General features: G+C 37.2%; 1 protein-coding gene across 14 annotated transcripts in view; it reads left to right on the top strand.

Moving 5' to 3' along the window:
* The window catches only part of abi2a (abl-interactor 2a), a 34,823-nt gene extending 23,255 nt beyond the window's left edge, over positions 1-11,568 (top strand). For 3 of the 14 annotated variants that reach the window (XM_084122116.1, XM_084122123.1, XM_084122117.1), the window contains 6 exons: positions 1,147-1,268; positions 2,275-2,481; positions 4,408-4,566; positions 5,785-5,871; positions 6,299-6,469; positions 7,796-11,568. In XM_084122116.1, coding sequence (XP_083978242.1) covers positions 1,147-1,268; positions 2,275-2,481; positions 4,408-4,566; positions 5,785-5,871; positions 6,299-6,469; positions 7,796-7,971 — 922 coding nt within the window. In that variant the 3' untranslated portion in view covers positions 7,972-11,568. Of the gene's footprint in view, positions 1-1,146; positions 1,269-2,274; positions 2,482-4,407; positions 4,567-5,784; positions 5,872-6,298; positions 6,470-7,103; positions 7,147-7,795 lie in introns of all 14 variants that reach the window. The other 11 variants (XM_084122122.1, XM_084122124.1, XM_084122118.1 and 8 more) reach the window with 7 other exon arrangements.
* The last annotated feature ends 1,048 nt before the right edge of the window (positions 11,569-12,616 follow it).

The raw sequence follows: 12,616 nt of genomic DNA, 5'->3' as shown, positions 1-12,616 counted from the left end.
AAGTGCTAAATAAACATGACATGTCTTGACTGGTGCGCTGAATTACAGAGCTGATGTAAACATATCCACATCTGTGATCAGATGCTTTCTTAACTGCTGTTTTTTTGTCACTGCTGTCATTTTTGGTGTGTTTATTTTGTTATTGAGAGAAAACATGCAGCACATATTTACATAATCATCTAAACGCCGCTTTCAGACGTGTATGTGGCTTCGGGATGTTTGCTAACAGTATACCAGGTATTTCAAGCTTCTTTTTACCTCCAGGCTAGTGTTTTTTTTAACCCTGGTGCTGGGGATACTCCGCTTTGCACATTTTGTATGTCTCCCTTATTTACAACCCCTTATTTAGATCATCAGCTCATTAGTTGAGAGCTCCATGAACTGAACTAAGAGTGTCATATAAGAGAGACTTAAAGATTGGAGAAGTCTGACATACATTACCTGAGAGAAGTCAGTTGTTTCACCGAAAGATCAAGTCATTTGGTGCCAACATTTAACAAAATAATTATTGCTGCTAGATCTAAAGATGCAGACAATTCATCATTTTCTTCAGCCATGTAACGCGTGTCTTGCTCCTTTTCTTCAGCTGCTTCAGCTCTGTATCCACCTGGCATTGCTTTTCATCTCTCTTACAAAAAAAGTCCTTAGTCTCATTACTGATTGACTTGTGTATTTCTTCTTGCTCTTTTCTCTGCATCTCAAGCACATTATTTCTTGCAGTCTGTGTGCTCAGCTTTTGCCTTTTCAATATTGAGCGCAGGCTAGTGAGTGCGCTTCTTTCTGGCCACAAAGTCTCTGCTGTTCATTCTGTGTTTCACAAATGCTGCCATCTCATGTTCTTTGTGTCATAGTAACATGGCATGGGCTGGTTCAGTGTGTAAGTGTGTTTTTGTCATGTGTGAGCTGTTGGTCCATGTATGGAGATCTCTCTCTCTCTCTCTCTCTCTCTCTCTCTCTCTCTCTCTCTCTCTCTCTCTCTCTCTCTCTCTCTCTCTCTCTCTCTCTCTCTCTCTCTCTCTCTCTCTCTCTCTCTCTCTCTCTCTCTCTCTCTCTCTCTCTCTCTCTCTGTGTGTGTTTGAGCGTGCTTACATGACATGAGTGTGTATAACATGAGGCACATGTTCACGTGGTGTGTATTCTGTTCAGCAGTGGGAGCAGTGGCGGCAGTCATCCCAGCAGCCGCAGTAGCAGTCGCGAAAACAGCGGGAGCGGAAGTGTTGGTATTCCCATCGCTGTGCCCACACCCTCTCCTCCCAGCGCCTTCCCAGGTGACATCTTCATCTCCTCTCTGACTTCACCTAACAACATATATACCACATACATTCTCTGGCTAAAATCGTTTCTTTTTTGATCATTTAGAATAAGTTCTTAAGAAGTGTGATATGATCTTGCTAACATCTGACTTTATATCCAAGAGAAAAAAAAAACTGTTCATGCAAAAGATAATAATGTTCATCCATTTACCCTCATGTTGTTCCAAACTTTTATGGATTTTGTTTTGTGGAATACAAAAGGAGTTTAGTTATATTTCCACTAAAAAACTTGCATTCAAAATCTAGTCTGTTGATATTACAAGCAATAACTAATGAAATTGTACTTCTTGTTCTTTTATGTGTCGACTGATAGAATTTTTTTTCATAAATCATAAATACAATAGTTTTCAATGGCTATGACTTTGAAATATTGGTCTTATCACAAAACTATCATATAGCTTCAGATGTAGAATATAACACACATGTTAGAAGAATAATGTAAAATAGACTTCTTTTCACTTTATTATTCACTTCAGGAATGCAAAAAGCAGCTTGGATGACAGGTTGAATTGCTTCTGTTGGGGGTGGGAATTGGTGTATTTCAGCAGTTTCTATTGTATTTCCTCTCAAACGACTGAAACAAGGAATTTTCTGAATAAGGCTATAAATGAACATTTAAAAAATTCAACCGTAACATCAGGGTTGTTCAATCCTGCTCCAGAAGTGCCACTGTCCTGCAGACTTTAGCTGCAACACACCTGTCTGGGTGTTTCTAGTGATCCTGAACACCTTGATTAACTGGTTAAAGTGTTTAATTGGGGCTGGAGCTAAAATGTGCTGGAAGGGGGTGGCCCTCAAGGAGCAGGATTGGACACCCCTGATGTAAATAGTCTTCAGAAAAGCAGAATTGTGATTTTGTGCTCAGCTTCTTAAATCATGCCCCCACATTACCTCCCTTTATGTGAAATGCAAAAGCATTTCTCATTTGGTTTCCTTCCTCTCTCCTCGTTTTACCCTCAAGCTGTTAGTGCCAGCACACCTTCAGCTCCAACTAACTCCACTCAGCCTTCTTTCACTTCCTCTAACTTAACCCCCACACAACCCTCAATCCCTGAATCTCTCGACTCCACTGAGAGCTCTCTGACCCCAGAGAAAGGCTCTCCTACCTCCCAGCCACCCCTCACTACAGCTGCAGCTAGTGCTACATCCAACACTGACCCTGGGACAGGTGAGTCCGCCACTGTCCGAATCATCTCCAGTCCATCAGTCACACCTTCTACCCTCATGTCATTCCACACCTGCTGAGACATCATGCTATTCTGTGTTGAATTTTTGGTCTTTGTGTCCCGCTCATATTGTTTCCTCATGAGTCTCTCAAGCTGTTTTCATTGTTTGTTTGTTACAATTCTAACTTGGTACATTTGAGTCCTCAACAAAAGTACCAATGTGACTTCTACTTGCAGCATGTTTCTCTGTTGCTTGATGACCCACAAAGTGGCTGTGGGATCTTTTTGGAACTATTTTTGCTGACAGTGAAGGGTTAAAGAACTGTTTATACAAGTACAAATGTAGCATCTTTTGTGTTAAAAATCTGGAAACCTAATTGGTTTCCCTGCAATTTGGTGAGAAGTAACAATTTATGTAAAAACAAAAAAATCCTTTCACTAAAACTCAAGTACAAAAATAAACATCATACCTTTTTCTTCTAAAGTTCTCATACTTTTCATATTTTAGTGTTAGACAAGTTACAATAAATGTTTGTTTTTACCTTGCTGTCAATTTGACCCCTAACACAATCAGTGTAACCAAAATTTGTACAGCATTTCCAAAACGTATACAGTGCAATGCATAAGTTAATACACCCATGCTAAAGTTGACTAAAAAGAGGAATAAAAAATCATATTTTGGAAATTGAACTTAATGCCTTAATTTAAAAAATTAGGAAAAATCCAACCTTTTAGGACACCAATTTTCTTTGTGAATGAATAATGTATCGTAAATAAATAAATGTTCTTCCTTAAAATACATGGTGCATAAGTGTGTACACCCCTATGTTAAATTCCCATAGAGGCAGGCAGATTTTTATTTTTAAGTATTTTTTTTTAATTAATTACACACCACATCATCACATAGCCTTCACCATACCTAGAGATTGGCATGGGGTACTTTCCATAAGATCATCTCTCAATGCAAATCAAACTAGCTTTTAGGCTAACTGAAATAAAACCATGCCAATCTCTAGGTATGGTGAAGGCTATGTGATGATGTGGTGTGTAATTAATTAAAAAAAAATACTTAAAAATAAAAATCTGCCTGCCTCTATGGGAATTTAACATAGGGGTGTACACACTTATGCACCATGTATTTTAAGGAAGAACATTTATTTATTTACGATACATTATTCATTCACAAAGAAAATTGGTGTCCTAAAAGGTTGGATTTTTCCTAATTTTTTAAATTAAGGCATTAAGTTCAATTTCCAAAATATGATTTTTTATTCCTCTTTTTAGTCAACTTTAGCATGGGTGTATTAACTTATGCATTGCACTGTAAATAATGATTGTGAACTGTCCTTGTGAAACTGTACTTCAGGGCCCATTGTCAAGCAAAAAAAGTGTCTTTCACACAAACCAAATGAATCCAATTTTGGTTCACACCAAGATGATCTAGGCCTGGTTTCACAGACAGGGCTTAAGCCAGTATTAGGCCCTAGCTTAATTAGGATATTTAAGTAGCTGTTATAAACAAAAAAAAAATGTATGTAAAAACGTCCTTTCAAAGAAAGCTGGTGTGCATCTTGAGATTGATTTTAAGAAATGTCAGTGCAAGTTTCTTTCAGTTAAACCAGCTCAAACGTGCATTTTAGTCTGGAACTACTAGGCTTAAGCCTTGTCTGTGAAACCAATGGCTAGTGTGAAAACCTGTCTAGATCAGGTTAGATCATGACGTTTTCATGACATTCACGCTTTGCTTTTGTACCATTGATCCATTTGATCTTTATGGAAAAATGCTTGTCCTTAAAAGGTCTGACTGTAGACCTCTAACATTCTTCTCATTTATTTTTAACTCTAAGGAATTATGGTGGTGTTTCTCAGAAATGAACATGATCAGTCTGCAGTCATTCTTTTGTCTCATGACTGTGTTGTTTGTGCAGGTGTTCCTCAGTTCTACAGCATGAACAGGCCCGTCCCCAGACAGATCTCACCCACAGTGGGAGGTTCGCTGCCGTACCGCCGGCCGCCCTCAATCATGGGTCAGACGTCCATGCCCTCCAGCCAACAGAATGGAGGGCCCTATTACAATCAGAACCAAGGTACCGCTCTCACTATTCATACCTCACGTCCCAGAAAGGATGTCAAAACACCCAGTTCTGCTTATTCGTCAAAGGCAGTTTAATTTGTTCTTTGATATTATGAATACCCCATAGTCCCCCCACCTGCATTTTACTTTCTTTTAACATTTGAATTTGACACCATCATATTTCTGCACATTCATTTTTTTTTGTAGTAATATTTCTGTCAATATTTTTAAAGGTGAAGCATGTATGATTTTTCTGTTAAATTACATTCTCTTATCCCAGTTTATAGTTCATTGACTACTATTAGTAAGCCAATCATGTTTATCTCCCCCAAAAGTGTAAACATTGAGCCTATCAGGCACTATCTAACCAATAAGAGCGGTCCACTCAGATCTGTCAATCTCTTTCCAGCTCAACCTATAAGCAAGAGTTCGGGGCGTGGCCAGAGGGTGTCTAGGTTGTGGGATCATGGATGATGCATTACATAGGAAAAGACATTCGGTTATAAAAGTGCAAGCCAAAATTCACTGCATTTAAACCTTCAAAGATTAAAGGGTCATGAAGAAAAAAATCGGGGCATTGTGATGCAACACCCTACAATGGACACTTTAATACCACACAGCATCATCATCATGCTGATTGACAAATGTACCAGTTTATAATATTTCTATGTGTCCAGTGTAGTCTTATACAGTTGTGGCACATCATGTCAAAAACTGCACGCAGTGCAGATGTGTTTGAGTTTATTATAAGCGAGACGCTTAAGTTTGCTTTAGACAGTGTTTATCTAAATTGCTTACTCATGACACACCGCAACACATCTAAAAGTATTCCTAATATGCTGTAAAGTATATTATTGAAAGTAGCCTACATTTACCTGTTGAGACATGCACCCTTATGAGCTGTATTTGCGATTTGAGTTGGGTGAGGCGCAACGGGCCAAAGAGGCGTTTGCAAGGTTGTTTGAAACGACATACTTCACCTTTAATGATACATTGTTGTATTAACAGAGTGTTTATAGTGTTACTTTAATGTATAAATGGGTTAGTGTTTGAACCTCTCTAGCTGGTGTAGATCCATCCTTTCTGCAATGAGGTAACCACTTCCTGTTTGCACACTCAACTAACTATCTACTGTCTTCTGTTTTTCCCTTACACATTCACTTTCTTTATCTTGGTTCATTGCTCACACTCCCCCCCTTCCTCTGTGCTTTTTTGTGGTCTTGTGGACTAGCCTCAGTGGCCCCCCCTCCCCCCTCCATACTGCAGATCACACCCCAGCTTCCACTGACGGGTTTTGTGGCTCGTGTACAGGAAACCAGTAAGTGGCTTTGAGCTTCTCCAATGAGACCCTCCAGCATTCAGAGACCCACACATACACACATTCAGCTCAAAGCAGCTTGTCTAAAAGCATGAAAATATACCTATAATACTTGTTTTAGGTTAGTCAATTGATTACAAATCTACATTTTATTAAATGAATATCAATATTTCCTAAGAAAAAAGCCCTCAAGCTGACAACTTTGTGGCAGATGAGTAAATCACTGAATACAGGTGCATTCATGTGTGTATGCATCTGTCTATCTGAGAATGTTAGGAGTGTAACTTTCATCACTGTTTCTTTTTCACAGTAAACCATCCATATCACATCAGAACTTCTTGCTCTCTCTGCATGGATCCATGAGCTTGCATGGCCTTCTCATCTGGAGTCATGTGTCTCCTGTTCATTTCTCTACTCTCTCACTCAGTTTCAGATGCGCCTCCCCCACCTCCCCCTTCAGAAGAGCCGGTGTTTGAGGAAACACAAAATCCAGCTCCTCCTGAAGACTATGAGGAAGGAGAGTCTTCTGTGGTGGAGTACAGTGACCCTTATGCTGAAGAAGACCCACCCTGGGCTCCACAAACCTATCTGGAGAAAGGTACACTGAAAATATTTTGAAGATGCTGGTTAGATTAATCTCACAATATTATTGGCTAACTAGGGCATAACAGTGATGGTCATGAGGACATTTTAATGTGCTCGGTTAAACTTTATATTAGGTGTCTTTTGTGTATGCATTAAAAAAAAAAGAAATTGTTAGGTAAAATGTACTTATTGTGTTCATGTTGTATTGCAAAACACTTGTGCTGCTATTGAGGTGGGATACTGGTCTAGTGGGTTGAGGATAAGTAAAGGAAGGGTCTGAAGGGTCTGCAGGGTCTAATTATAGATGTAATTACAGAAATTAATTACAGCTGTAATTCCAAGCAGGTATTTTTTAAATAGAAGTACAAAATATGTGCATTGTAACAAATGATTAATTTAAATGTTAGTACATGCTATTCAAAGACACTTGTTATAAAGAGGGACCTTGTGCTCAGTGTTGACATCATTACCATGATTTGTAAAAGGTTGGTGTTAAATGGCACTGATAGAGTATTATCTTATTCACAACTGAAAGCATCATTAAATTAGCAAAAAATATATATAATAAAGACACTAGTGTTAATTTCGTTAATGAAATCTATGATGAAAAAAAAAGCTTGTTGACGACCTTTTTTTCTATGACTAAGACTGCGGAAGAAGCGCAGATGATCTGAAAACACCAACAAACGAGTAAGCTGGAGTTCAGCGATCTCCATTTTAGATATTCTGTCATACAGCCAGTCTGTGTTTCTTCACGAGCCACTTGTGCTGTTTGCTGCGACTAAATCTGTGATCAAACCTTCTCAGTGATGAACTGTAATAAATCCAAACATGGATCTTGACTATATTTGCGTAATAACTGCACCTCTGTGTGAAAAGTCTTTTACTGTTGTTTAATAGAAAAACATTAATGTAGTTTGGAATTATTGGATTACTAGAAATTAATTTCTGAGATAAGTTTCTTGTTTGACTAGTTTTCATAGTGTAGACAGAGAGTTTTCATGTATGGCATAGATAGCCTATAATAAATCAGGAAACTAGACGAGTAAAAAAAAACATGCATATGGGTTGACATTCGCTTGATTTGTTCCTATAGGTGAAAGTGCAGTAATCCTGATGAAATGTAAAAATAGATTTCTCAAATGAAAACAATCGTCGTGATTCTAATGTGAAAATGTGAAGTTTTTATTTACTTGACTAAATATGAAAACTAAAAAGCTGACAAAATGAACACAAACACACAAGTGGTGGGAATGTGTAGAACTGTGAATGATGGGTACTCAAATTTCTGCATGGGCCATTGGTAACTTGCCGGCCTCTTTGTTTTTCCCGCTCTTAGTGGTGGCAATCTATGACTACATGCAAGACAAGGAAGACGAATTGTCTTTCCATGAGGGGGCCATCATCTATGTGATTAAAAAGAATGATGACGGTTGGTATGAAGGCGTGATGAGCGGCACTACGGGACTCTTCCCTGGAAACTACGTTGAGTCCATCATGCACTACACTGAGTGAGCGTGTCCTCGGTCTCTCTCTCCTCCACCTCTCAACGCCCACCAGCGCTAATCTTACACTGCAGAACAGCGTACTGCATACAAACCATGCTAATAACAGGCCGTGCTCACAGACGAGTGGTGCGACTGAAAAAAGGACGCAATACGAAGATGGCCATCCAGATGTTACAGACCACACTTTTGCACCAAGGACTGAGAAAACTATTAGAGAACTAAAATTCTATAAATAAAAGCCAATAACATGTTTACTTTTACCTTGAATGAAGGATACAGCGTTTGAAGTTGTGGATATGCATAAGCTAGATTTGGAGTGGGTACATTGTTGTCTGTATTTCCATATTTCATAACCTTGCCTATTCCACAGCATTGCAGTGTTTTGGTAGGCAGCACTGGGGCTGACTGATGTCTCTGAAACGGATTTATTTTTTGAACGGCCTGAGGTGGGTTCATGGTGTTTTACAGTGAGGTCACGTTCAAAAAGGGAATTCATTACAATCGTATTTTGAGGAAAAATGAAAGCGTGGCACTGAACAGAAAGAGTGAAAATTGAGAAGATGCTTTATTTATTTCATGTTGTGACAGTTTAAGGTTATTTTTAATTTTTAACTGTAAAGTGTTTATTTTATTAATTATTTGATTTATATCTTTACTTTCCCATCTAAGAGAATCTGTTTCATCCGGTTTGTTGAAATAGTAAATATTCGTGCAAACAAAGTATAATTCATGGTGTCTTTGCAGGGTCTGACTCGTTTGCATAAAGGTCTCACCTAGGTTTAACTTTACTCTTTTTTTTTTTTTTTTACCATCACTATATATATTTCATACATTTATGGCTCACTTTTTTTGTTTATATTTTCCCCTACGAGAATCAGTCAGCCCTGACACATGCAGTACTAGACATATCTAATAACCTCATGAACAGTTTGACTTTTTTGTTTGTTTTAAATATTGTGTAGTGAATGATGCTAACCAGTTGGTTATTATTTAAGTGAATGTAGTGTTTCATAGACTGCATGCTTAATAAAAATAAAACAAACATTTTTACATTTCATTTTTTTTTCTTATTTTATTTACAAGGTTCCCACAATAATGGAAAGCTTGAAATATCAGGACATTTTAAAGTTATGATTTCCAGTCCTGAAAAAATATGGCAATTACTCAAATTTATTCATGTGAAATAAAATTTCACCAGCTAAAAATGCAGCTTTATTTTTACCATACTGGTTGATGGACATTTGCACAATTTAAAGGGGTAGTTAACCCAGAAATGTAATTTGTCATTAATTACTCACCCTCATGTCGTTCCAAACCCATAAGTCTTTCGTTCATCTTCAGAACATTTTTTTTTTTGATGAAATCTGAGATATTTCTGTCCCTCCACTGACAGCTACGCAACTACTACTTTGACGCTTCAAAAAGTTCATAAAGAGATCGTAAAACTATGACTATGAATTTAGTGTCCAAAGTCAAAAATTTCTGAAGCGACTCGATCAGATTTAATTTAAGCTTTTATTCACATTTAAACATTGATCAGTGAACATAAACCGAAGCTCAACCGAGCCTGCTAGATGCACAAGAACAAACCTCATTGGTTCTTGCTGAAGCTCAAACGTGCAGCGTAACACGAGAATTAACCTCACTGGTATTGATGAATGCTTATATGTGAACAAAAGCCTAAATTAAATCTGTTCATCATATAAAGCAAATTTGTCTCTTCAGAAAATTTGGACTAAACAGCTCAATTCATATGGATTAGTTTTACAATCTCTTTACGAACACTTTGACACGTCTAGTTGCGTAGCTATCTCAGATTTCATCAAAAAGATCTTAATTTGTGTTGCAAGCATGAACGGGTCTTATGGGTTTGGAACGACATGAGGGTGAGTAATTAATGAAAGAATTTTTATTTTTGGGTGAACTAACCCTTTGTCAGGGATGTCCAGTCCTGCTCCTGGAGGGCCACTGTCCTGCAGAGTTTAGCTCCAACCCCAATTAAACACACCTGAACCAGATAATCAAGGTCTTACTAGGCATTCTAGAAACTTCCAGGTAGGTGTGTTGAGGCAGGCTAGAGCTAAACTCTGCAGGACAGTGGCCCTCCAGGACTGAGTTTGGACACCCCTGCTTTAAGTATATTTTAGTACCTGAGACATCCAAAAAATGTGGGAACCCTGTATTTAATTAGTTCCTCATTCCGCTTTTGTTATTGATCCTCCTTATACCCAGTTTAAGACTTTCATATGACATGGACAATGTCCAAGCGTTATAGTATTAATCTGGGTGCTCTATAAATGTTTATGTATAATAAATATATTGTGCCATTTTATAATGTTATTCGAAATGTGTATAAGCTACATTTGACAATCACTGATCTTTTTTCTCTCCTGCTACTAAAACAGTTTTCCATTTTGCAGGACCTAAAGTCTGACTCCATTGTGATACCTCCATCACGAAACTGAATCTGAATCTTATGTAAAGAACAGATGGAGAGTAGAGCCAGGTGGGCGAATCCCTCACTCTACCCTACAATAATACCTGGCAAAATGTGACGTTCAGAGGGCTTAGTTTAAAAGCACATCACTGCAAACAGCAGAGAGATGACAAATATTTCTATTTTAACATAAATATAGTGATTTTTGTAATCGATTAAAGCCCATTAACTCAATATTCTTGTGTGCCAATATATGTGTATATAACTAAATAAAAGTATGAACATCAGTATTTCCATTGTGTGAGGATGAAACTAAATGTGCAAAATCTCTAAATGTGAACCTTTTCCTTCCCGTTATTAGTCATTTTCACGTAAATTGTGCCTGATCGCTCTAAAACAGCACATTTTCAGCGTTTTCTTAAAAGACGGCCGTATGGGTCCAGATACAAAAGTGAAGAATTGTGTTGACCATAAGCTTTCTGTTTTTCACTTCTTTCCATACTGTTATTGATGAATGTGCTAAGGGGAGTTTATAGTGAAATGTCATCTCAGATGGAGTTGAGCTCAGTGTTTGGGATACACGCCCATGTTCTTTTTCAGACTTACGTAACTTGGCAGTGAACAGGGGTCCAGATGGCTTGAGACGTACGTAAGAGTGCTGGAGGTTTGCACACTCAGACGCCCACAGGCTGTTAGCTGCAGAGACAGAGACAGAAGAAGAGCAGTTATTCTGCTGTGAACGCTGCAACCACTATATCTTTAACATATTTATATCTCCTGTGGATTTACTCCACATCTTTATATAGTGTTATGTTATTTTTTAGTATTATTTTGCTGTAAGGATACTGTAGCTATATATACAGCAAAAATTGCAACAACACAAGAAAAAAAGTGAATGTTTGTGTGAAAACTGTGCAAATCAAAGCTCAGTTCTGTGAAAGGTGTCCCTGCTGTGAGAACAAGACATCAAATGAGCAGTGCTGTTTGGGAGAAAATGCTTGTCAGTATACTTGTGTTTCCCTAGCAGTGGTTTTGTATTGTGTGTTTTTTTTTTTTTTTTTTTTAAATCAGGATAATGTTAAAATAATTACATTATTGTCATATTTTTGCTATAACTTGGGTAAGTGGAAATCAACTGATTAAAAAGTGTGGGAACCTTGTATTTAATTAGTTCCTCATTCCGCTTTTGTCCTTGATCCCTCTTATACCCAGTTTCAGACTTTCATATGACATGGACAATGTCCAAACGTTACAGTATTAACAAGTGGAAACAATAAAACTACACTAGCATGCATTCAAATAAGAGTTTACTATACTAGAAAAACAGTTTTGTTCATAAACATCAGGTTGGCACATGCTGTCATGTGTTTTATGTTGTAATTTCACACAAGTGATTAATTATATGTCGCCCAAAACAATTACCTTTAACATTTCGTTCATTTTAAGGATCTGTTTTGTATATATTTTATATAGGCTATGCTAGTCTATTTTCTTTTTTTTTAGTCGCTAGCACTTAATACTTGGGTCACTTTTCAAAACACTTCACACAGTGAGCACAACATCAGTCTATATGGGCTAAACTGTGGATAATTTAGCATTGCTTTGGCATAAAATACATTCGATGACTGTATCATTCAAATTACACAATTTTTTTTTTTTTTTTAAGTTCAAATCCTAACAAAACTGAATAAGACAGCAATTTGCCACATTGATACAGATATACCATACGGTTATATCAAATCTAAAAATTGAAATGCTTTCAAAACAATCAGATTTATCTGAACACCTGCACAGTTTGATTATAATCTATACAATTCAGGAATAATTTTGTACTGTAATGTAAACATGGACCATGTAATATACATGGCAGTGAATGCTAAACAGAAGAAATAATTGTATAATCAGTGTTTTTATGAGGGACAAACTTAGTTGGGTGACAAACTTTGCTAGTGTTATTAAAGAATGAGTTGATTTAAGACATGAATTAAGTGTTTTGGTAGGTTTAGTGTTTTGGATGGGAAATTAACTGTTTTAAGATTTAAAGATTTACCTTTGAAATACTAAGTGACCCAAGTATTGAGAAGCATAGCCTAGGCTAGAAATTCGTTAGCCTCATAGCATAATTGCCTACGTCCTATTTAAAAAAAAAATGACTTATAGGCAATTATGCTATGAGGCTAACAAATTGTTAAAATAAATATTTATTTATTTTTTG

Source organism: Abramis brama (assembly GCF_963993115.1).
Source record: "Abramis brama genome assembly, chromosome: 8".
NCBI classification, from domain to species: domain Eukaryota; kingdom Metazoa; phylum Chordata; class Actinopteri; order Cypriniformes; family Leuciscidae; genus Abramis; species Abramis brama.
Note: the sequence above shows the minus strand (reverse complement) of the source record. Positions and strands in the feature narration are given on the sequence as shown.